The 23,708-nt window shown below is 31.9% G+C and overlaps 1 protein-coding gene and 1 pseudogene across 2 annotated transcripts in view; one reads left to right on the forward strand and one right to left on the reverse strand.

Annotated features, from left to right (window-relative positions):
- Window positions 1-23,708, reverse strand: part of LOC308636321 (bifunctional 3'-5' exonuclease/ATP-dependent helicase WRN-like) — a gene marked incomplete at both ends in the record, with an annotated part of 48,234 nt that overhangs the window by 16,789 nt on the left and 7,737 nt on the right. The window contains 12 exon segments of the mRNA XM_081271740.1: window positions 1,523-1,605; window positions 6,647-6,715; window positions 8,501-8,523; window positions 8,529-8,608; window positions 8,885-8,952; window positions 13,816-13,891; window positions 16,058-16,196; window positions 17,099-17,142; window positions 17,145-17,175; window positions 19,529-19,678; window positions 19,682-19,949; window positions 23,207-23,321. Coding sequence (XP_081127866.1) covers window positions 1,523-1,605; window positions 6,647-6,715; window positions 8,501-8,523; window positions 8,529-8,608; window positions 8,885-8,952; window positions 13,816-13,891; window positions 16,058-16,196; window positions 17,099-17,142; window positions 17,145-17,175; window positions 19,529-19,678; window positions 19,682-19,949; window positions 23,207-23,321 — 1,146 coding nt within the window.
- On the forward strand, window positions 14,853-15,118 carry LOC308636747 (centromere protein W-like; annotated as a pseudogene). Its single transcript has one exon. The product of its transcript is annotated as a centromere protein W-like (transcript).

Consider the following 23,708-nt stretch of genomic DNA (forward strand, 5'->3'; position numbering starts at 1 on the left):
AATATTAAACTGGAACAAAAATATCCAGACCACTATGGACACAGATACTAACTTCTGCAATAAAACCAAGAAACATATGAAGTAGCTAAGCTTAACCCAAAGTGAAATATTAACAAGAAATTTCATACAACCTAAAAGAAGACATTTCAAATTCACATTAAAGACAAAAATAGAATATACCAATAAGGGAGCTTAACAGATGATGGGTATACTCTTTGGTAATATATTTAACTCAAATATTAATATCTATTCTCATTCTTGGTTTTATCACATACTAAAAGATACAACTTTGTTTTCATTATATTGCTAGAAAACTGTTACTTTCCCTATATGTGATATTAACTGACAGTTGTGATATTATAAACCTAACCTATTTGGAATTATTTCAATAAATAATTATTCAAATAGATCATACAATCTGGGAAAACTTTAGTTCAATTGAAAATTTGAAATATAATCATTTGCAATAGAAGCCATGATACAACTCACAGGTGGCTGAGCCTCATTATCAAAAAAACAACAAATTTTATTAATTTTTATTTTATTTACGTTTGTTTATTTGTTTTGGTACTGTGGCTTTAACTCGGGAGCTCTTTACTACTAAGCTATGTCCCCAGACTTTCTTATTTATTTATTTTTTTTATTTTGAGACAAGGCCTCTCTAAGTTGCATAGGGCCTCGATAAGTTGTTGAGGTTGGCCTTGAACTTGCTTGCAATCCTTCTGCTTCAGCCTCCTGAGCCCCTGGGATTTACAGGCATGCATCACTGCACCCAGGCAAAAACAATTTTTAAAATATTTTTTAATCTGTAGATGGACACAATTCCTTTATTCTATTTATTTATTTTTATGTGGTGCTAAAGATTGAAACCCTGTGCCTCACACTTGCTAAGCAAGCACTCTACCACTAAGCTACAACCGCAGCCTCCAAAAGTTTTAAGTATAAAACAAAAAATGGCATCAGATTTTGAGTAATTCTATATTTACATTTCCTAGTAAATGAGCTCTGACTTAGAATATCAAGGTTTTAGGTTTAGTTGTTCTGTAATCAGTCATACTCATTTATAATTAAAGGTAGTTTCCAACTTTGGCTACTCATAAAAATCACCTATGAACAGCTAGAGGTGCCAGGCCCCATCCTAGGCCTGTTAGATCAGAATGTGAAAAAAGGTAAATCATAATTTCAGAGAATCTAGTATTCAACATTCATTCAATGGTACATTTCAGTAACATTTCAAGCAACACACTCAGGGAATATAAACAAACAAGAATGGTATTTTTCACTCAAAAAGTTTGTAGTCTCTTGGAAAAGCAAAACAGAGACATAAATAGACAGTTATAAAACAGGGACCCAATTTCTATGGCAAAAAGAATTACAATGTTCTAAGAGATAAGACAAGAAAAACACCAAGTTAGAGAATCAGAGATTCCTTGGAGGAAATATTTGAAACCCAGTACCCACAGGTTTAACTTCAATGGTTAACAATTCAGGAAGTATTTACAAAGATCTATTTGTCACTTACCAATATTTGCCTCAAGTTGCTGGAGTAGGTCCAAATTACCTAAACAGAATTCTGGAGTCATGTATACAATCTGATATTTGCCTCTATAAACAAACAAACAAACAAACAAATAAATAAAAACCAGAAAAGGAAACATACAATAAAGAAAATAACCACCTCAATAAGTTATACTTGAAATCAAAATACCTAATAGATTTTTAACACTATATTATGCCACTTATGAAAAACTACATGAATGCTATTCATGTGAGGATATATGATATACATTAATTCTTTGATTTCTATTCAACATATCAAAATAAAATGTGTCAAAACTCTTATCACAGACTATTTAGTACTAAGATGACATTAAAAGCCAGATCCTGATTTCCAGCATTCGAGTCCCAAAATTAAAGTGTTCTAATTAAATGATCAAGCCTTCATAAACTTTTCACAATATAATCCCACCCACACACACCCCCCCTTCTCTGAGAACTACAGCCCAGTATCCTTGCTCTCCTATGATTAAATCCTCAGTCTTCATGTTTACTCTATGTATTATGCTTTTTTGTTTAAACCTTATTGGGCATTGGAAAGACACTGTATCGAAGCCAAGCAAAAAGGTTTCTATCTTGGAATCTGGAGTTCTGATCAAGAAACAACCAGCCAGGTGAGGTAGCACACACCAGTACGTAATCCCAGCGGCTCAGGAGGCCGAGGCAGGAGGATTGCAAATTCAAAGTTAGCCTCAGCAAAATCGAGGCACTAAGCAATTCAGTGAAACCCTGTCTCTAAATAAAATACAAATAGGGCTGGGGATGTGGCTCTGTGGCCAAGTGCCGTTGAGTTCAATCCCTAGTACCCTCTCCCACCCAAAAAGGAAAGAAATAACTAGTCACTGCAATTGTAAAAAGAAGAGAGTTGCAGAGCAGCCATTTTCTATTTTGCAACAAGACAAGTTGAGAATACTTAAACTCTTCAGAAAAAAAAAAATGATGAGGACACATATGCAAATAAAAAGAAATCCCTTCTGTATTTTCCATACCAAATTATAGTCGTCCTAAGTGGGGCTGGCTAATTTCTTTTTAGCTGGATCCATATGAGACATTATCCCTAATATAAAACTCAATATTTGCTTACACTAGTTGCAGTTAATTTCTTTTTTTAGGCAGAAAGAATCATAATAAGACTATGTTTGTAATGAAGGCTAGGTCTTAAGCAAAATTTTTCTAGAATGTTTTCCCCATTCCAGCAAATGAAGCCAGAGATGGAGTTAAATAAAATAAAACTTATTCTACATAAAAATAACTTTACAATATTTAATTCATTCATCCAACAAGTATTTGAGTGTCTATTCCAGGCTAGGCATTGCACTTTCATTAGGAACACAACAAATGTCTTTACTTTCATGAAATTAATATAGTATTCTAATTAGCATAAGACACAATAGAAATAACAAGCTCTAATATCATACTGCCCAGGTTTGAATTGTAGTTCTATTTCTTTTTTTTTAATTTTTTATTTTTTAGTTGTAGGTAGACACAATATCTTTATTTTATTTATTTATTTATTTTTAGGTGGCACTGAGGATCAAACCCAGTGTCTCACACATGCATGGCAGGTGCTCTACTCCTGAGCCACAATCTCAGCCCCTGCAGTTCTACTTCTTACAAACTGAGTGATCTTTAGCAGGTTAGCTTTAGTTTGCCCCAGTTTTTTCAGTATAAGACAGTAAAAATAATTATCAAGATAGCTAATTCTTTAGATCTCTAGATTCAAGGTAAAATAAAACATAAAAATCCCAGCAGGTATTTTGGTTGAAAAGGTGATGTTGAAATACTTAGGGAAATATAAAGAACCCAGAATACCCAAAAAACTTTGAAGGAAAAGAACAAAACTGGAGGGACTGGGACTGAGGATGTGGCTCAAGTGGTAGTGCACTCGCCTGGCATGCGTGCGGCCCGGGTTCGATCCTCAGCACCACATACAAAGATGTTGTGTCCGCCGAAAACTAAAAAATAAATATTAAAATTCTCTCTCCCTCCCTCTCTCTCTCTCCTAAAAAAAAAAACTGGAGGGACTTGCACAACCTGATTTCAATGTAATGAAGTAATCTAAACAATCATCAAGACAAAATAGATTTACAAAACAAAGAATAGAGCAGCAACAGACCCACATGTATGTACTCAACCTATTTTTGACGCAGGTGCAAAGTCAATTAGTAAAGAAAGGATAGTCTTTTCAAGAAGTAGACTAGAACAATTGGATATCTTGTGTGAAAAATAAACTGCAATCAATACTTCATACAATATTCAAAAATTACTAAAATATAGATCACACATCTAAATGTGAAATTTAAAACTATAAAACTTTTAGGAGAAACATAAATCTTTGTGACCCTAGACTAAGCAAAGATTTCTTGGATGAAACACTAAAAGTAAATTCCATAAAAAGACTAAATTGACAAACTGGACTTCATCAAAATGTAAAATTGCAGCTATTCAAAAGAACTGTGAAGACAATGAAGAAAAGTCATAAACTAGGGGTATATGTGTGCAAAATATAAACAAAATAAAGGATAATAAAGGATCTGAATACAGAATATATAAATGACTATCAAAACTCAATAAGAAAAGCAGAGTGAAACAATAAAATTGACTAAATTATGTTGTGTACATGAATATATAACAATGGATTCCTCCAATATGTATAATTATAATGCACCAATAAAATAAGAAAAAAATAAGAATGGACAAAAAGAATGATTAGATGTTTTCCCTAAGAAGACATACAGGTCGATATGAAAGAATGCATAATTAGTCATTGGGGAAAATCAAATTGAAAACACAATGAGATCCAATTAAAATAGCTAAAATTAAAGACTGTAACATCAAGAAATGGTAAGGATAGGAGGCTGGATCTCTCTGGTGGGAATATAAAATGGTATACCAATCTCAAAAAGGTTGATAGTTTCTTAAAAAGTTAAACATAGATTTACCATATATTCCAGATGCACTCCTAAACATATACACGAAATACTTACAAACACACTTTCATACAAAAATTTGCAAATAGGCTGGGGATGTGGCTCAAGCGGTATCGCGCTCGCCTGACATGTGCGTGGCACTGGGTTTGATCCTCAGCACCACATACAAATAAAATAAAGATGTTGTGTCCGCCAAAAACTAAAAAATAAATATTAAAAAATTTTTTTTTCTCTCTCTCTCTCTCTCTCTAAAAAAAATTGTAAATAAATGTTCATAGCACCATTATTAGTTACAGCCCAAAAGCAGAAACAACCCAATGGCCATCAGCGATGAATGGATAAACAAAATGTGGAACGAGTATACAATAGAATATTATTTAGACATAAAAAGAAATGAAGTACTGAAAATATTAAACTAAATTTAAAAAGCCAGGTACAAAAGACCACAAAACTCTATGAGTTCACTACACAAAATGTCCAGAACAGGCAAATTAAATAGAGACACAAAGTAGATTAGTAATTGGAATGAAGTAGAAAAGGAGACAATTGGAAGGAACTACATAATCTTTGTGTCAGTATCATTGGGGTGCTAAAATGTTCTGGAAAGAGATATTAACACTAAAATCTACCAGACTTTAACAATGGTTAAAATGGCTAAATTTTATGTTATATGAACTTAATCTCAATTAGAAAAAAGAAAGTTTAAATATATATCTACCCCTCATCCCATCAGTTCATTCCTTGGTATATACCAATAAAATGAAAACATTTTATGTTCAAACAAAGGCTGATGTACAAAAGTTCATAAGCTTTATTTGTAATAGCTCAAAAATGAAAACAATGCAAATATCAACAGGTGATTGGAAAAACTACAATATATCCATATACTGTAATCTACTTGATTGTAATTAGCTATTAATAAATGTTAATGCATAAACAAATCTCAAAACAAATATGCTCTATTATTTAAACCAGACAAAAAAGCATATAATACATGGATGATTCTGTTTACATACAATTTTAGAAAATGCAAACTAGTTAATAGTGACAGTAGATCAACAGTTACTTGATGACTAGGGTGGTAAAGGCAGAGACAGGAAGAAAGGTACGGTATGAGTAAACTTTGCATGTAATGGATATGTTCATTATATGGACTATGATGATGATTTTTCTAGGTATATGTATACATCAAAACTTATTTAGTTATATATTTTTCAATAGGTAAAAAATATTATATATGAATTATATCTCAATAAAAGGAATAAAAATGTTTTTAAAAACAAAACAGATGTTCACAAATGACTATTATAATAATGTTTTAATTAGCTTTATTATTCATAGCCCAAAACCAGAAATAGCTTAGATATCCATCAATGAAGAAATGTAAAAACAAACTTTTTTTTATATTGAAATATAACTAAGAAATTTTAAACAAACACTATTGCCACATGCAACAACATAAAGGAAATCACAAGAAGATTATGCTGAATGAAAAAAAATCTTACACAAAAGAGTCATATTGTCTGATGCCAATTACATGAAACTCAAAGAAGACAAAATTAAACTGTGGTAGGAAAATTAGAACAGTGCTTTGCCTCAGGATATAAGATTGGAAGATAGACTAGGAAGGGACATGAAGAAATCTTCCGAAATAACAGTAATATTCAATTATCTTGATGGGGTTTGGGTTACTCAGTAAATATACATATGTAAATTCATACATACATATATTAAAAATACATGCACGTTTTTGTGCATATCTGAAATGATATTCTTCTTAAAAATGAATCATGATAGAAATGGTGGGACAAGAGACCCAGAGTACAGTCCCTTCTCAGCCACAAATTAATTGAGCGGTTTTTGGGAAATGATTTACCTCTGGGCCTCAATTTTCTCATCTATAAAATGAAACAAATCTAGATATTCTCCAAATTCTCTTTCAAAATCAAAATTTTATAATTCAATGCTAATCTAAGAACTAAAAATAATAGATATCTTAAGTTTTGAAGATTTTTAAATTAATAATTCTCAAATAAACTATAAAAAGAAAGCATGTTTAAAATCATGGCCATTTTATTCATGGATTCAGTAAATTTTTTGTGTATACAAAATTCTCCCACACAGACAACTGACCACATGAAATCATATAAATTACTCACAAGTTAACATCTTCGAGAACATTTTTTGATTGTGCTGATCCAAGAAAACAGGATGGAACTTTGGACATTCTATGAGAAGAAAGACAAATATTCTAGAGCAATGTCTATAGTACTAATATTAACATCATTCTTAATTGAGAAGGAATAAAAAAACATGATAATGTGTTCCTCCTTGTCTTTGAAATCTCACTTTTTGTGGTGAACTAAATTAATACAACCACTATGGAAATCAGAATAGAGTCTCCTCAAAAGACTAGGCATGCAATCACCATATGTCCCAGCTATACTACTCCTCAGCATTTAATTCTTTAGGAATTAAAGTCATCATACTACAGTGATATAAACATACCCATGTTTATAGCAGGCAATTCACAGTAGCCAAATTGTGGAACCAGCCTAGGTGTCCATCAATAGATGAATAGATAAAGAAAATGTGGCATACATTACAAATGGAGTTTCATTAAACCATAAAGAAAAATGAACTTATGTCATTTGCAGGAAAATGAATAGAAATAAAGACCATTATGTCAAGGGTCATATGTTTTCTTTCAAATGTAGAAACTACAGAAGAAAAAGGAAAAGAAAGGTGAGGGCAGACCTCATGAAATCAGAATAAAGATCAGTAGGGGAAAAGGACAGGGTTGGGAGGAGAAGAGTGAGGGGAGAAGTGCTAGGGAGTGATATTGGGCAAATCATATTGTTATACTGTGTGCATGTACAAATATGTAACAAATCTCATCATTATGACAACTATAATGCATCAATAAAAATGTGGAAAAAGAGACATATTAAGCTTTTTAAAACTTAAAAACCAAAAAGAAATTCTCTTTTTATATCTCACTAACTTGATAAATTTTTTCAAGGGCTATATCAGAAAGTAGTTGTTAAAGAGAGTCTTTAAAAAAAGATTTGAAAGCTCAGGTTGAAGAAGTTGGAAAGGTTTTCACAGATTAAAAATACACTTTTACACGTATACTTCATACCAAGCTAAAGAATATGAGTAACAGAGCTGGGGTTGTGACTCAGAGGTAGAACGCTCGCCTAGCGGGTGCAAGTCCCTGGGTTCAATCCTCAACACCACATAAAAATAAATAAATAAAAACAAAGGTATTGTATATAACTAAAAGAAATAAATATTTTTTAAAACAAGAATATGGAGGGGGCAGGGGATTAGCAAGAATGGTAGAATGTGATAGACATCATTATCCAAAATACATATATGAAGACACGAATTAGGTGTCAACATACCTTATATACAAACAGAGATATGAAAAATTGTGATATATATGTGTAATAAGAATTGTAATGCATTCCACTGTCATTTTTTAAATCAATAAAAAAGAAAAAATAAAATAAAATAAAATAAAAATAAAAATAGGTGGTGTTCCAAATGGATAAGTGCCCACATCAGTAATCTTCCAGAATTAGCTTATCCACCCTGGATTTGATTTTCTGAGTAGAATCCAAATATCAATAGCATCAACAAGCAGATTTGAAAATTCAATAAAAACATACTATTATTTAAAAAAAGAATATGGGTAACAGAACTAGAAGAGAATTTTGAAACAGTCAATATAAACTGGCATAATATAATAATGCTTTTTCAGAAAATTTTCGCAAGGCCACCTGATAGCCTTGAATTACAGAGAACTCAATACAGAAAATCAAGGTGGGACATGTAGCACAGTGGTGGTGGAGCCTTAAAAAAAAAAAAGATAAGCCCTTCCTCCACAGTGTCATTTACTTTTAGAAAAGCATTAGTGTGAACTAAATTTTAACATACATGATACATCAGATGTTTCACTCATAGAATAAAAGAAGAGGGAAAGATGTGGCAATGCAAACATTACTTACTCCAGCTGGAGCACTTGGTCTTCCTCAAAGAAATAAGAGGTGAAATGACAATGCCAATCTTGCCTATATAAACAGGTGGGTACTGGAAACACAAACTTTTTCCACATCCTTGAAATTAAAAAAATATACTCATAGAAAAAAATTAATCCTTGATATTTTAATCTTCTTCTTAAAAGGCACTTGCATAGCTGAATGATCATATTAACATTTCATCTTCCTCAAAGATAATTCATGCATAAATTTGTGCATTCATCCCCTATATCAAGTCTTACATATTTTATAGCAATTCTATTTGTATTTTGAGGATTTAATGAGAAATTAAACATTTTTAAATCTTCAAGTTTTATTTTTCAAAAGACAGGTTACTTGCTTAGTATAACTTACCAGTTGCCATGACAACAACATTATCGCTTCTGTCTTCCAATACAGAATAAATAACTTTCCACTGAACCCTTGAAGGTAAAAAGCATAAAGCTATTTTATTAATAAGATGACACTAAATGGATAAAGTTAAAACCTATTTAATCTTTTTACTTCTGTTAAAAAATTTCTTTTATACTTTTGAGCTTCATGTACAAATATGTTCATAACCTAGATCTTTAAAACAAAGAACTTCATTTGATCAACTTCCCATTCAGGTTGACTGAAAAACTAGGAGTTTCCATTTGGTATATGTATTAAATGTTGTTACATATATACAAAACATAAAATGAATTTCAAGCTTTATACTAGATATTCAAAAGAACAATGCTTTAAACAAAAGAAATGTTTAGGTTTAAAATGAAAGAACTTTGAGACCATATATTATGCCACCAAGGAACTCTTAGCAAATATAAAAAAAAGTCAAGATACTACCCTGCATTCAATCAGATCATAATGGAATGAAATTAAAATTAATGATAAATTAAAAAATAAAAGCTATTCCAACACCTGGAGATTAAATAATATGCTACTGAATGAATAATGGGTTGCAAAAGACATCAAGGAGGAGATTAAAAAATTCTTAGAGGTGAATGAGAACACAGGTACAACATACCAAAATCTCTGGGACACTACAAAGGCAGTTCTAAGAGGAAACCTCACTGCCTGGAGTTCATTCCTTAAACAAAGAAAAAGTCAACAAATAAATGACTTAACATTACATCTCAAAGCCCTAGAAAAAGAAGAACAAATTAACATTAAAAGCAGTAGAAGACAGGAAATAATTAAAATTAGAGCCTTGAATTACAAGCTACAGAGAAAAAATAAATAAAATTAGAGCAGAAATCAATGAAATTGAAACAGAAAAAACTGAAAAAATTAACAAAATAAAAAGTTGGTTCTTTGAAAAAATAAATAAAACTGACAAACCCTTAGCCATGCGAACGAAGAGAAGAAGAGAGAAAACTCAAATCACTAACATACGTGATGAAAAAGGAAATATCACAACAGACACTACAGAAATACAGAAGATAATGAGAGATTATTTTTGAAGACTTGTGCTCCAATAAAATACACAATATTGAAGGCATCAACAAATTTCTAGTCATATGATTTGCCCAAATTAAATCAGGATGATATACACAATTTAAACAGATCAATTTCAAGCAATGAAATACAAGACACCATCAGAAGCCTACCAACCAAGAAAAGCCCAAGACCAGATGGATACACAGCCAAGTTCCTCAAGACCTTTAAAGTAGAACTAATACCTATACTCCTCAATTTAGTTCAGGAAATCGAAAAAGAGGGAGCACTTCCAAAATCATTCTATGAAGCCAATATCACCCTGATTCCAAAACCAGACAAAGACACATTAAAAAAAAACTTCAGACCAATCTCTAATGAACATAAATGCAAAAATTCTCAATAAAATTCTGACAAATCAAATAAAAAAAATATCAAAAAATAGTACACACAATCAAGTGGGGTTCATCCCAGGGATGCAAGTCTGGTTCCACATGTGCAAATCAATAAACGTAATTCATCACATCAATAAACTTAAAAGATAAGAATCATATGATCATCTCAATAGATGCAGAAAAAGCATTCAACAAATTACAGCACCCCTTCATGTTCAAAACACTAGAAAAACTAAAGATAACAGGAACATATCTCAACATCATAAAAGCTATCTACACTAAGCCCCAGGCCAACATCATTCTGAATGGAGAAAAATTGAAAGCATTCCCTCTAAAAACTGGAACAAGACAGGGATGTCCTCTTTCACCACTTCTATTTAACATAGTTCTTGAAACTCTAACCAGAGCAATCAGAAAGAAAAAAGAAATTAAAGAGATACGGACAGATATAAAAGAACTCAACTTAGCACTATCTGCCAACAATATGATTCTATACATAGAAGACCCCAAAAATTTCACCAGAAAACTTCTAGAACTAATAAATGACTGCAGCAAAGGAACAGGATACAAAATCAATACCCATAAATCAAAGGCATTTCTGTATGTTAGTGACAAATCCTCTGAAAGGGAAACAAGGAAAACTACCCCATTTACAACAGCCTAAATAAAATACAATACAATACTTGGGAATCAACTTAATGAAACCGGTGAAAGATGCCTACAATGATAACTACAGCATGCTAAAGAAAGAAATCTTAAAAGACCTTAGAAGATGAAAAGATGTACCTTGTTCTTGGATAGGCAGACTTAATATTGTCAAAATGACCACACTACCAAAAGCATTATACAGATTTAATACAATTCCAATCAAAATCCCATTGACATTCCTCACAGATAGAAAAATCAGTTATGAAATTAATCTGGAAAAACCAGAATAGCTAAAGCATCCTTAGCAAGAAGAATGAAGCAAGTAGCATCACTATGCAAGACATTAAACTATATGACTATATACAGAGAGATAGTAACAAAAACAACATGGTATTGGCACCAAAACAGACTTGTAGACCAACGGTACTGAATAGAGGTCACAGAGACTAACCCACATAATTACAATTATATTAGGCAAAAGCACCAAAAATGTACATTATAGAAAAGATAATCTCTTCAACAAATGGTGCTGGGAAAACTGGAAATCCATAGGGAACAAAATGAAATTATCTATCTCTCACCATGCACAAAATTTAACTCAAAGTTTAATTCCCAAACACCTAGGAATTAAACTAAATATACTGCATCTATTAGAAAAAGTAGACCCAAATCTCCATCATGTTGGATTAGGCCCCAACCTCCTTAATAAGAATCCTATATCAAGAATCAATAAATGGGATGAATTCAAACTAAAACGCTTCTTCTCCGCAAAAGAAACAGTGAGGTGAATAGAGAGCCTACAAAATAGGAGCAAATTTTTACCCCTCACACACCAGATAGAGCTCTAATCTCTAGGATATATAAAGAACTCAAAAATCAACTCAAAAAAACACCAAAAAACCCCCAAATAACCCAATCAATAAATGGGCCAAGGAACTGAACAGACACCTCAGAAGAAGACATACAATCAGTCAACAAATATATGAAAAAGTGTTCAACATCCCTAGGAAACAGAGAAATGCAAATCAAAACTACTCTAAGATTTCATCTGGCTTAGTCAGAATGGCAGCTATTAAGAATACAAACAATAAGTGTTGGTGAGGATGTGGGGGGGAAAGGCACACTCATACATTGCTGGTGGGACTGCAAACTGGTGCAGCCAATATGGAAAGCAGTATGGAGAATCCTTGGAAAACTTGAAATGGAACCACCATTTGACCCAGCTATCCTTCTCCTCAGTCAATACCCAAAGGACTTAAAAACAGCATACATACTACAGGAACACAGCCACATCAATGTTTATAGCAGCACAATTCACAATAGCTAACCTATAGAACCAACCTAGATGCCCTTCAGTAGATGAATGGATAAAGAAAATGTGATATATGTACACAATGGAATATTATTCAGCAATAAAAGAGAATAAAATCATGGCATTTGCAGGTAAATGGATGGAGATGGAGAATACAATGCTAAGTAAAGTTAGCTAATCCCAAAAAACAATGCCAAATGTTTTCTCTGATTTAAGGCTGCTGATTCATAATGGAGGAGGGGGGCACGGCATGGAGGATTAGATGATAAGACACAGGGGAAAGGGGGAGGGAGGTGAAGAGAAGGGGAATGGCAATAGGAAACACAGTGGAATGAGATGGACATCATTACCCTAAGTACATGAATGAAGACACGAATGGTTTGACTGTACTTTGTGTACAATCAGAGATATGAAAAATTGTGCTCTATATGTGTAATAGAAATTGTAATGCATTCTGGAGTCATATATAACAAATTAAAATTTTAAAAAATGAAAAAAAAATAACAGAACTTTGTGGTGATAATGTTCTATATCTTGATGAAGACTTAGGTTATATAGATGTGTGTGTGTACACTTGAGATTTGCAAACATATATTTAAGGTTTGTACTCTTCCTTACATGCAAATTTTATACCAAAAACTGTAGTAATGGATGGATAGAGATATGTATAAATGGATGTGATAAAACAAGTAAAATAAAGTGTTAATAATAGAATGTAGGTGGTGAATATGCCCAAGTCCACAGCAGTAGTAGTAGTAGTAGTAGTAATCCTTTCAACTTATTGTATCTTAGAAATTTTTCTTAATAAAATGTCAAAGTAAAATCAATTGGAAAGGTGATCCTCTGCTATGCTGATAATGACGTATTCTTACCTAAGTGCTGGTTACACAGGGTGCTCAGTTCATCAAAATTCATTGATCTGTATCATATGTATATTTTTCTGTATGTAGGATATATTTAAATAAAAATATCTTAAAACAGAAAACAATGCTTCAATATATTCTTCTTCAAGTTCGAAAAGCTGGAAAACAGTCTACATTCTTAACAGTCTTATTCAAATTTACTTCTTGTTCTTCTCACTTTTATTCATCCTTTTTATGTATAAATGTGCCTGTTAGATGTGAATACATTTGAGTATATTAAAACAGATAAAATTACCACTATTCTTTAAACTATTGCCTTATGAACTTCTTAGCATACAATGGAAAATATGATGCACAAAAAAAAGCACATAGATACTTAATGGAAAAAATCAACATTAAATAAAAATTCATTTTTTAATATATTTAAGCTAGTTTCTAAACAGAAGCATTCAATTAAAATGAAAATCATTTTTCCTTACTGATAAAAACAATTTTCAGAAATAATTTTATAGTCACACATAAGAAATACAGTGTGGCATGCATGATTGCAGAGAAGTTGTATGCTACTGTTAAAAAATGGGTTATTTACCTTTTTGTTCTTTGTGAAGAAAACACTAAGTATTTTATTTAATTAACTGAAATTATACTCACGGTTTAAAATTGTTATGGCCAAAGTAGGTCTTGAGGCAAACAATATGCTTTTCATTGGGTTCTGGCAATACAAGATCTTAAAATAAAACAAAATAGGCATTTCTGTTCAAATAGAAATACACCAAATAAGAGGAGGAAGGAGTTTATTTCATTGGCTTTTTTTAAAAGAATAAATATAGTGGTAGGTTTCAGAGGTTACTGTTTTAATTCCAACTTAATTTGGTTCTCAGAGTATAAGTAATGACTTCAGGTAAATACCTTGATTTTACTAAATTATTAAAATTTTGTTGTGGTTCAGACTTTACCAGCACTGCAAAAAACTAATGTTTTGGAAATCCGCTAAGTTTTTAAGATCTAACATCTAGAATCCACCATAATAAGCAAAATAACAATCCATAATTTATAATATATAGAGAGAAAACCAAACATATTTGGACAAATTATAAGAAAACAAAGAGGAAAACATCTATCAACATATTCATATATACGTTCCACCTATAAAATGGCTTTAAAATTTTCATTTGTCAATGATGAAGTCTGAGTTTAGTAAGAGTGCTACTTTATGAGAATAACCCAAACTTTCCATAATATGCTTATTTGCACTTACACAGAAAGTTCATTTCATAAATTCTTTGTTGACATACAGTCTAAAGATAAGTCCAGAGTTGGCTGCGGATTCAAACGGCTGATCGCAGTCCACGGGACCCAGGCAGCGTTAGAGGTTGGAGTTCTCCTTCCTTCCTCCGTGTTGGTAGCTTGAGCAGACTCCAGAGGATCTCGGCAGCTGAGGCGACTGGTGCCCCAGCGGGAGAATGGCGCTTTCTTTTCTTTTTTTTTTTTTTTTAATTAATTAATTTATTTTTTATTGGTTGTTCACAACATTACAGAGCTCTTGACATACCATATTTCATACATTAGATTGAAGTGGGTTATGAACCCCCAATTTTACCCCAAATGCAGATTGCACAATCACGTGGGTTACACATCCACAATTTTACCTAATGCCCTATTAGTAACTGTTGTATTCTGCTAGGAGAATGGCGCTTTCGACCAAGGTCTCCCAGAGGAAGCAGATCAAGTGGAAGGCTCCGGAGGCTTTGTCAAGCGCGTCTTCAAACAACGGAAGCCTCACCTTCGTCTGGAGTCGCGTGGAGATTTACCGGTTCATTTGAACGGTTGACTCTTTGTTCATCGATTAGCAGAAGAGTCCAGGGCAAATGCTTGTGAGAATAAATGTGGAGTCATCAACAAGGATCATGTACTGGCTGCAGCAAAGGTAATTCTAAAGAAGAGCAGAGGTTAAAAGTCAAGGAACGTGTTCTTGAAACTTGTATGATATGCTGTTTTAGGTGTTAACAAGTCATTAACATGGTTTTTATTTTGGATTTATTCTGTGGGTTATTAAAATATTGGCTAGATGAGGAATGTCTTTATTTTTTTGCTGGCATTGAAATATCTCAAACACAAAAGACTATTTTACATTTTTTAAAAATCTATTTTAAGAGAACTCTAGTTCTTTTTACTTGTTTTGTTCTTATAAATGTTTTAAATATCAAACATGAAATCTGACTGTTTTAAATGGCTTGAAGAGATGTACTTTATACAATTAAGTTTATATATTTAGATTTAACCACAGCTGTGCAACAAATTTAATTTCTACAGAAGGACAATATGGAATCAGATCTAGGTACATTTTAAATGTGTCCCCCCCCCCCAGTGCTTTCACAAAGCAATACAATCTACTTTTTTGTTATGTCAATAGTAACAATATAATTATCTGAAAGATTGTCAACATCACTTGCGTTTTTTCAAAACACATCTCCTTCTCCAAACCAAAAAATAGAAATTCTGGATCAAATTGAGTTATTTTCTTCAAATTGTGTGGATTTAGTAGGTGGGATATTTTCTCCCCTAAAATCATTTAGAAGTTTATTGCATATATCCAATAGTGGTGGTTGTTATTGTTGTTGTTGTTATTATTATTATTATTATTTAACTTTTTGAGCTCATTATAGATTCCAACTTGAAGCTACAAAGGTAGCTTCCAACTTGAAGCTACACATTTTTATAAATAGTAAGACTCTGCTTTATGGAGACAAGAGCACTAAGGAATTTCATAGCAAGTTTAAAGGAACTAATAATTATATGTCACAAAGTCCCTGACCTCCAGAACACATGTACTCTAAATTAAAGACAGTGGTGTGGATCAAGAGACTTAAATAAAACACACTTCGGTGCTTACCCTCATCATCTTCTTCCTCTTCAATAGCTTCATTTTTATCATCATCTTCTTCTTCAGTAGAAAGTCTCAGATTTCTTTCCATTTCTAAGCATTTAGAATGAATTGGTTCTACCATGCCACTATTTAGATTTTCTAAAGACTGAAAGTTTAAAAGAAAATTTAAAAGCAAAACCACTGACAGTATCAAATCTTTTTCATCAAGCACAAAGAAGTATTATTAACAGAGCCTACGATTTTGTTCAAAGCTGGCAGATGTGCAAGCAATAACACAAAAGAACATGTGTGCTCCTCTATAAATATGTGCTTAAGAATGGTTTCCAAGGCACAAGGCCAAAGATGGAATACATCCAGCATAAACAAGGTTCATTAATAGCATACAATAAACTGCCCCTGGGGAAATCTATCATAAATTTTGAATTTGGATAATTTTAAACATTTTTTTCTTTCTTGTATTTAAATGTTTGCAATTCCAAATTGATAAATATAGATTCCAATGCTATTTTTGTAATAAGTTTCTCTATATCATATGTCAGTCATTCTTACTGAATAAGGATAAGATTTAAACCATAAGCAAACAATGAAAATGTTTTTGCAATTATTGAAACAAAAAACAAGATGGAAATAATTTTAGGAAAGAATATTATGTATGTGAAAAAAATTATTTGGCTTTATTCTGGTTCCACAATATTAGGATTATCTATTTCAAAATTATTTCACCTATGAAACTTTTTACAAAGAAGTGATATGGAAGATTTCATGAAACCATTAAAACTTCCATTTCTTATTATTTTTAATAATTTTAACTAAAGGACTTTATTTATAGACCATATAAACATACAGAGAAGTATGAATTGAAAAACACTAAATCTGTTCTTGGCTTGTATGGTTTTTTAGCCCTGTGAAGAGTTTCTTGTACTTAGAATGTTACATAGTTGGTAGCAACTTCATTACTGTGGAAACTGGTTTAGAATCAGATAATAGTTTACTTAATTCAGTGTCCTTTAGAAAGAATAGGTAACTTTTCCAAAATTTTAAACATACCTTAAGCATCTCCATTTCTAAATCTTCATCACTTTCAATTAAGATGAATCTTTTTCATTATCAGTGGGAGACAAATGCTTTAAAAGAAAGTATTTCAAACATTAATTTCCAGTATAATCGATCTATATCCTCTTTCCTACAAAATAAAGTTTCCATATGCTAGATAACTGCAGATATCTTCCTCTTCTCTATTCAACAAATGTATTAAAAAGGGGAGAAGGTGGGCTGGGGTTGTGGCTCAGTAGTAGAACACTCGCCTAGCACGTGCAAGGCCCTGTCTTGGGTTCAATTCTCAGCACCACATAAAAAAGTGTAAACAAAATAAAGGTATTGTATCCAACTACAACTAAAAAAATAAATATCTAAAAAAAGGGAGAGGAAGAAGGATAAATGAATAAAAGGAAAAAAAAGAAATACAGCAAGATAGACAAGTTAGATAAACATACATAAAATAAAATTCCTGCTGGGGTTGTAGCTCAGCGGTAGAGCGCTCACCTAGCAAGACCCGGGGTTGGATCCTCTGCACCACATAAAAATAAATAAAATAAAGGTATTGTGTCCAACTACAACTAAAAAGTAAAATATTAAAAAAAAGGATATGAAAGCTAATACACTATGACTGTGGTATCTCTAAATAAATCAGTAATTTTCCAAGAAAATCTATATATGTTTGAAAAGGTGTTATTTACTTGGCCTGCTGCTGAAGTTTGGATATGAGGAATCTTTATAATAATTTGGCAATCCCAGTACATCAAGTGGTCAAAAACTCACAAAATAAATTTTAAAAAGCCGGGCGCACTTGTGCACACCTGTAATCCCAGCGGCTCAGGAGGCTGTGGCAGGAGGATTGTGATTTCAAAGCCAGCCTCAGCAAAAACAAGGCATTAAGCAACTCTGTGAGAACTTGTCTCTAAATAAAATACAAAATAGGGCTGGAGATGTGACTCAGTGGTTGAGTGGCCCTGAGTTCAATCCCCAGGAAGAAAGAAAGAAAGAAAGAAAGAAAGAAGGGAGGGAGGGAGGGAGGGAGGAAGGAAGGAAGGAAGGAAGGAAGAGAATCTGCCTCCAAAATGCATATTTCAGCTAGAAGTGGGATAAGTATAGCCTTAATTGACCTGCCAATTTTAAGCTTTAAAAAAAAAAAAAAAGGTCTTTAAAGGAAGTATTTTACTAGGAGATAAAAATTCTTTTACTTTTTAAAATGTGGTGCTGGGGACTGAACCCACTGCCTCACATGCACTAGGCAAGTGCTCTACCACTGAGCCAAAACCCTAGCCCTCTTTTACTTTTTAAATAAGGTCTTGAATAAATAATTGAAAAACTTGAATGAATGAATGAATGAATAAGGAAAAATGCTAATAATTATACAATAAAAATTATAACTGGTTTAAAAATAGTCAAGAAATATTATCATAATTGTATATATGAAAAATATCACTTTAAAGTATATATCTAAAAATAAATGTCTAGAAAATTAAAGAGTAATACAGATGCTAGCAAAAAATGGTATTTCCCAAAGGAGGAAATTGCTTTCTGTACAAATGATTGAAATGAGAATAGCTGAAAAGCAATTTTAAAATAAAATATATCTACATAATAGAAATGATTATTAATATAGTGATCAAAGCAGAGAATTTCTCCAATTTCATTTCCATTAGAAAAATGAGGCCATAATCCTATTAGCAAGCTTTCAAAATCTAAAATCTTATTACAAAAAATGTATAAAATTCCAGAGAATATGGACTTCTTAACTAATGAAAAACAAATGAGAAATTAAAGGGGGGAAAAACATTTTACTTATGTATTTTTATTTGGTGCTGAGGATCGAACCCAGGGTCTGGCAAGTGTGAGGCAAGCAATCAACCCCTGAGCCACAACCCCAGCCCCAAGTACCTGACTTTTAAAGATGATAGTAAGACATGTCAAGCAAAAACATGAGGTATTTACTAAAAACTTTACCTAGCAGGTAAACAAACTCTGTATGAAATAAAAACTACCTAAAAGTCAAGTTTAGAAGAGTAAACACTATCAGATATGTAAAGAATACACAAAAAACAGATACTTATTATATAAAAAAGAAAAAGAAAAAAAGCATAAGAAATTATAAAATAGAAAATTACAACAAATGTCTATTGATACTATAATTTTTTTCCACTATATAGTGCTATTTATTATACTAAGTCCAGGGCGACAGCTGTGGCTCACAAACCAAATACAGCCCACTGTTTATATGTAAAGTTTTATTAAAAAACAGAAGGCATGTTTGTTTACATTTGTCTGTGGCTATGGTCACACTACAGAATTATCTCTATGGAAGAAGTGAGTAGCTGTATGTTCCATAAAGTGTAAAATATTTACTATGTGTCCATATAAAGAAAAAAGACAATCCCTACTAATGAATAAATAAAGTGTTTCCTCCTTATTTAGTACCTCAGCAGAAAGGTAAGAAACATCATTAAGAGGAGATTCTTCCTGAGCCTGTTCCAAAATTTCGAGTTCTTGATCTGTAATATCTAATGACATCAAACAAGTTCTTTCCGTATTTTCTTTCAATTTATTGTCTTCTATTCCATCTTTAAATCAATCTTCTTGCTTTACTTCATTTCCAAGTACATCTTTTCCATCATGTTTAACTAAGTTATCAAGTGTTATATCCCATGGCTCATCTTTAGTTAAAATTTTATGTTCTCTAATTTGTTTCTGTTGATGTCTACTAACAGTTGAATCTTCCAATGATAATAAATCAAAGCTACTGCTGGGCCTCAGTTCAGTCTCGGTGTTAAAAGAACAAAATATCATCTTCTTCAGTGAACATAGATTTTCTGAAATATCCTTCAAAATTATAGAAACCCTAAAAAATTTTTAAAGAAAGATTATTCAATTCAATTGCATTAACTATACTAGCAAGCTTTAAAGCTTTTAAACTGACCTTCTGCTAGAAGACCCACTGGATAAAGTTGCTTTTCATCCCCTAGTCCCTCGTGCCCATGTAAGGATAGGTGGTAGGCACTCTCTAGCATAGCAAGGTACTTTTGCATCTAACAACTGACTTGTATGCTAAGAGTGAACAGTGTTTGATAATCAACTTATTTATGCCAGCTTTACTTATTGGGGGGGGGGCAGGGAGCACGGTAACTAATTCAATTAACTATAAAGTAAGTCAATGAAACATGACCACATAAAAGAAAAACTATTTCATTAAATTCTGGTTGAACACATGGAAAGACCTAGCAAATTTCTTTTAAAAAGAAAAAAGTTATTTGATAAACTATAGTTAAAAATTAAAATCTGAAGGAAAATTCCTAGGACTGCACACTCAGATGGCTTCAAGCATCTTAATTTTTCTCTCCAATTTAAAGAAACTGAAATGAGAAAATGTAGATAATATATTTTGAATATAGTCTGAACAAGAAAGACCCTGAAGAACTACAAACAGCAGGCCTATAATTTAAAACAAACAACAAGAACAAACAAAAAACCCTTGGTACATATCAAAAAATTGGGAACAAATATTTTAATATGTTAAGTTAAAAGCAAACTTTTATGATCTCATTTTATAGCTAACTGTTTCAACTCACTGATCAATTAATTACTAGTCCCAAATGCAAATCATAGTAGTGCTTATGCTACAATTTAAAACTGATACTTTTTGCATCTTCAAAATTATCAAAACTGGACACATATCCTTTGAAATATAGAAGAAAAATTTCCCACCAGGAATTATTTCTATACTGAAAATTGTAACATTAATAGCACTTCAAAGTGGGCCTAAGCTTCTAAGCAAACTCTACATTAACACAAACAAAATCAACAGCAAAATTAAATCCAAAAACTAAAAACATTTTTTAATATTTATTTTTTAGTTGTAGTTGGACACAATACCTTTATTTTATTTATTTTTATGTAGGGCTGAGGATCGAACCCAAGGCCTCGCACATGCTAGGTGAGTGCTCTACTACTGAGGCACAACCCCAGCCCCAAAACATTGATTTTAAAATTATAAAATTCTCTAAATCTTATAAAGAATATTTAGCATTATATACAACTATTAAAAATATTTAGGTCTGCGGTTGTGGCTCAGTGGTAATGCGCTTGCCTAGCATGTATGAGGCACTGGGTTCGATTCTCAGCACCACATATAAATAAATAAAATAAAGGTCCATCAACAACTAATGTGTGTGTGTGTGTATGTGTGTGTGTGTGTGTGTATAGAGAGATAGAGAGAGAGAAGAATATTTAGCATTATGCACAGCTATTCAAATTGAAGAACTGTCTATAATAATTTAGTAGGAACAGTTATGTGAAACAGCTTAATTATTAAATGTACAGGATGCTGTAATATAAATATAGCAAAAGTGGCACAGATTAACCAACCAATAGATTGGCCCATTTATCCTGCACTACTCTTAAAAAATATTTCATACAAGGTAATTTAATATTTACTCTAACAAATACCAAAGGCCATTCGGCCTTCTTTATTAGGACATAATATACACCCCTTCTTTCTTGGGATTGTTATCATGCATTAGTTGCCTGTGGACAGCCTTGGCATCCAGCAGAATATCAAATACATAACAACAATAAAACAAATAATGTATTGAATTTAAATCAATAACTCTGCAATACTATATTCAGTGAACTTCCAGGTTCTACTGAAACATATGTTCCCTTATGCAATAAACTTCAAACTTCTTTAAGAGTTTTATTTCAAATTTATTAAAATTTGGCTACTCCTTCATAGACTTCTAGCTATCAGTTCTAGCTGCTGTCATGTACATATCATTCTTTATTCATATCACTGTCATTTTAACTAGAAATCCTAGCCTGTCAGACTCAATCTATAAACAAAAAGCAAATGTACTCTGAATGCAGCCTATTCACTCCACTGGAAATGCAGAAAGTGAGTCCAACTGCATGCTTATGGCAGGTATTTTGGCTACTAAAAGGCCTTTTTTGCTCCCTCCTAGTTCTGAAGTATAATCTGAATAAGTTATGTTTTACTGAAGATGTATAACAAAGAACATGAAATAAGAGATTTGATTAGTTATTGTTTTGACACTAAAATTTTATGAGACCCAATATTTCTCATTGTTAAGTTTTAAGAAAATCTATTTAGCTTTGGTGTTATGAAGAAAAGCATTAAACATATGCAATTTATCTTAAGTAGATATTTTAACTGCCAGCACAAAAATATGAAAGATATATAAAAATCAGATAAAAGATGATTTTTCTAATTTTATAGAAAATGTAAAAATGACAAAGAAATGGATTTACTACTACCTTTTACTCATTTAAAAGTTATATTTTTTCAAAATTCTCAGTTACCTAAAAACCACCAAAACAACTTCTTCATAAGGGAAAAAATGACTTAGAAATTTGAATTTCTATGCTACATTCTTTAATCTCTTAATCAAAATCTATCACAAATCTTATCCAAAAAAGAATACATTAACACTGCACTTTCCCAGAGTCAAATATTTTCTATTTCAGCTAACCACTTCACATTTCTAACAAATATCTTTGCCCACAAAATACATTATTACATTGTTCACTATTCAAGAACATTCCTGCTTTTAAAGACTTAAGAAAAAAGTCATTCAGCAATTAAGACCAAAGCAAGGTTTGGTTCCAAAAAGATTTAGCTACATAGCACCTGGAGTCTAAGGTCTATTAATCTGTGTAGAACATTCAATCCAAGTATCTCAAGTTATTTAGTGGTTTCACCATAAAACAATTTTTAAATTTTGTATACCCTCTATTTTAATAGTCTGCCAACTAGATAAGAGTCTTAAATAATAACCAGATGATAACCTATTTTATTTAAAGATTTCAAGTGATCAAACTATAATTAAATGAAAGATGCTCATAACAGAAAAAGACAACTTTGCATCAAGTATTTTCCTTAATATGTGCTTATTTTATTTTGCTTTAACAAAAATACAAAAGTAATTTCAAAAACATACTTTGTTCATAAAATAGCCTATAAAGAAGACAGAAAATCCTTAGACGTTTGGATGTACGAATCTATATATAAATCCACCTTTATGAACAGTCAATTCTTCATATATAGGAATGAGAATAAATGTAATTGATAAAAACATATTTAACCTCTGTGAATTTTCCAATTTTCTACAACTGTCAGGAAAATGCTTAGCCAAATACATCATCTCCTCAGAGATTGAAGTCAAGTGTTTCTTTACTTCACCAGGTGAGATTTTCTCCTCTAGGGAAAAATAAAAATCAATATTCATTTTCAAACTGCAAAACAGAAATATTTATTCAGCTACTTCATTAAGTAGTATTAGGGCTCAGATTTGTATATTCTTTCCTTAAACTAAATTCCAACAAAAAAGACTATTCGTCTCCAAATCATATCACTTTGCTTCACTCATCTGCACTATTTCTAAATTAGAAATCAATACAGTAACATGAGGGCTGATACAGTTTGGTAAATATAATCTCTTCTAACAATCATTCTTCATTGCCCTCATTACCAGTCAAAACCAAAATCAAATGCAAGACTTTCTAATCAGTAATCATTTTCCAAATTATCAATTTCATTATATCTCATTTTCCATCAACAGCACAAAATCTGTTCTCCTTTCCCCAA

Source organism: Spermophilus citellus (assembly GCF_964194105.1).
Source record: "Spermophilus citellus genome assembly, chromosome: 17".
NCBI classification, from domain to species: Eukaryota; Metazoa; Chordata; class Mammalia; order Rodentia; family Sciuridae; genus Spermophilus; species Spermophilus citellus.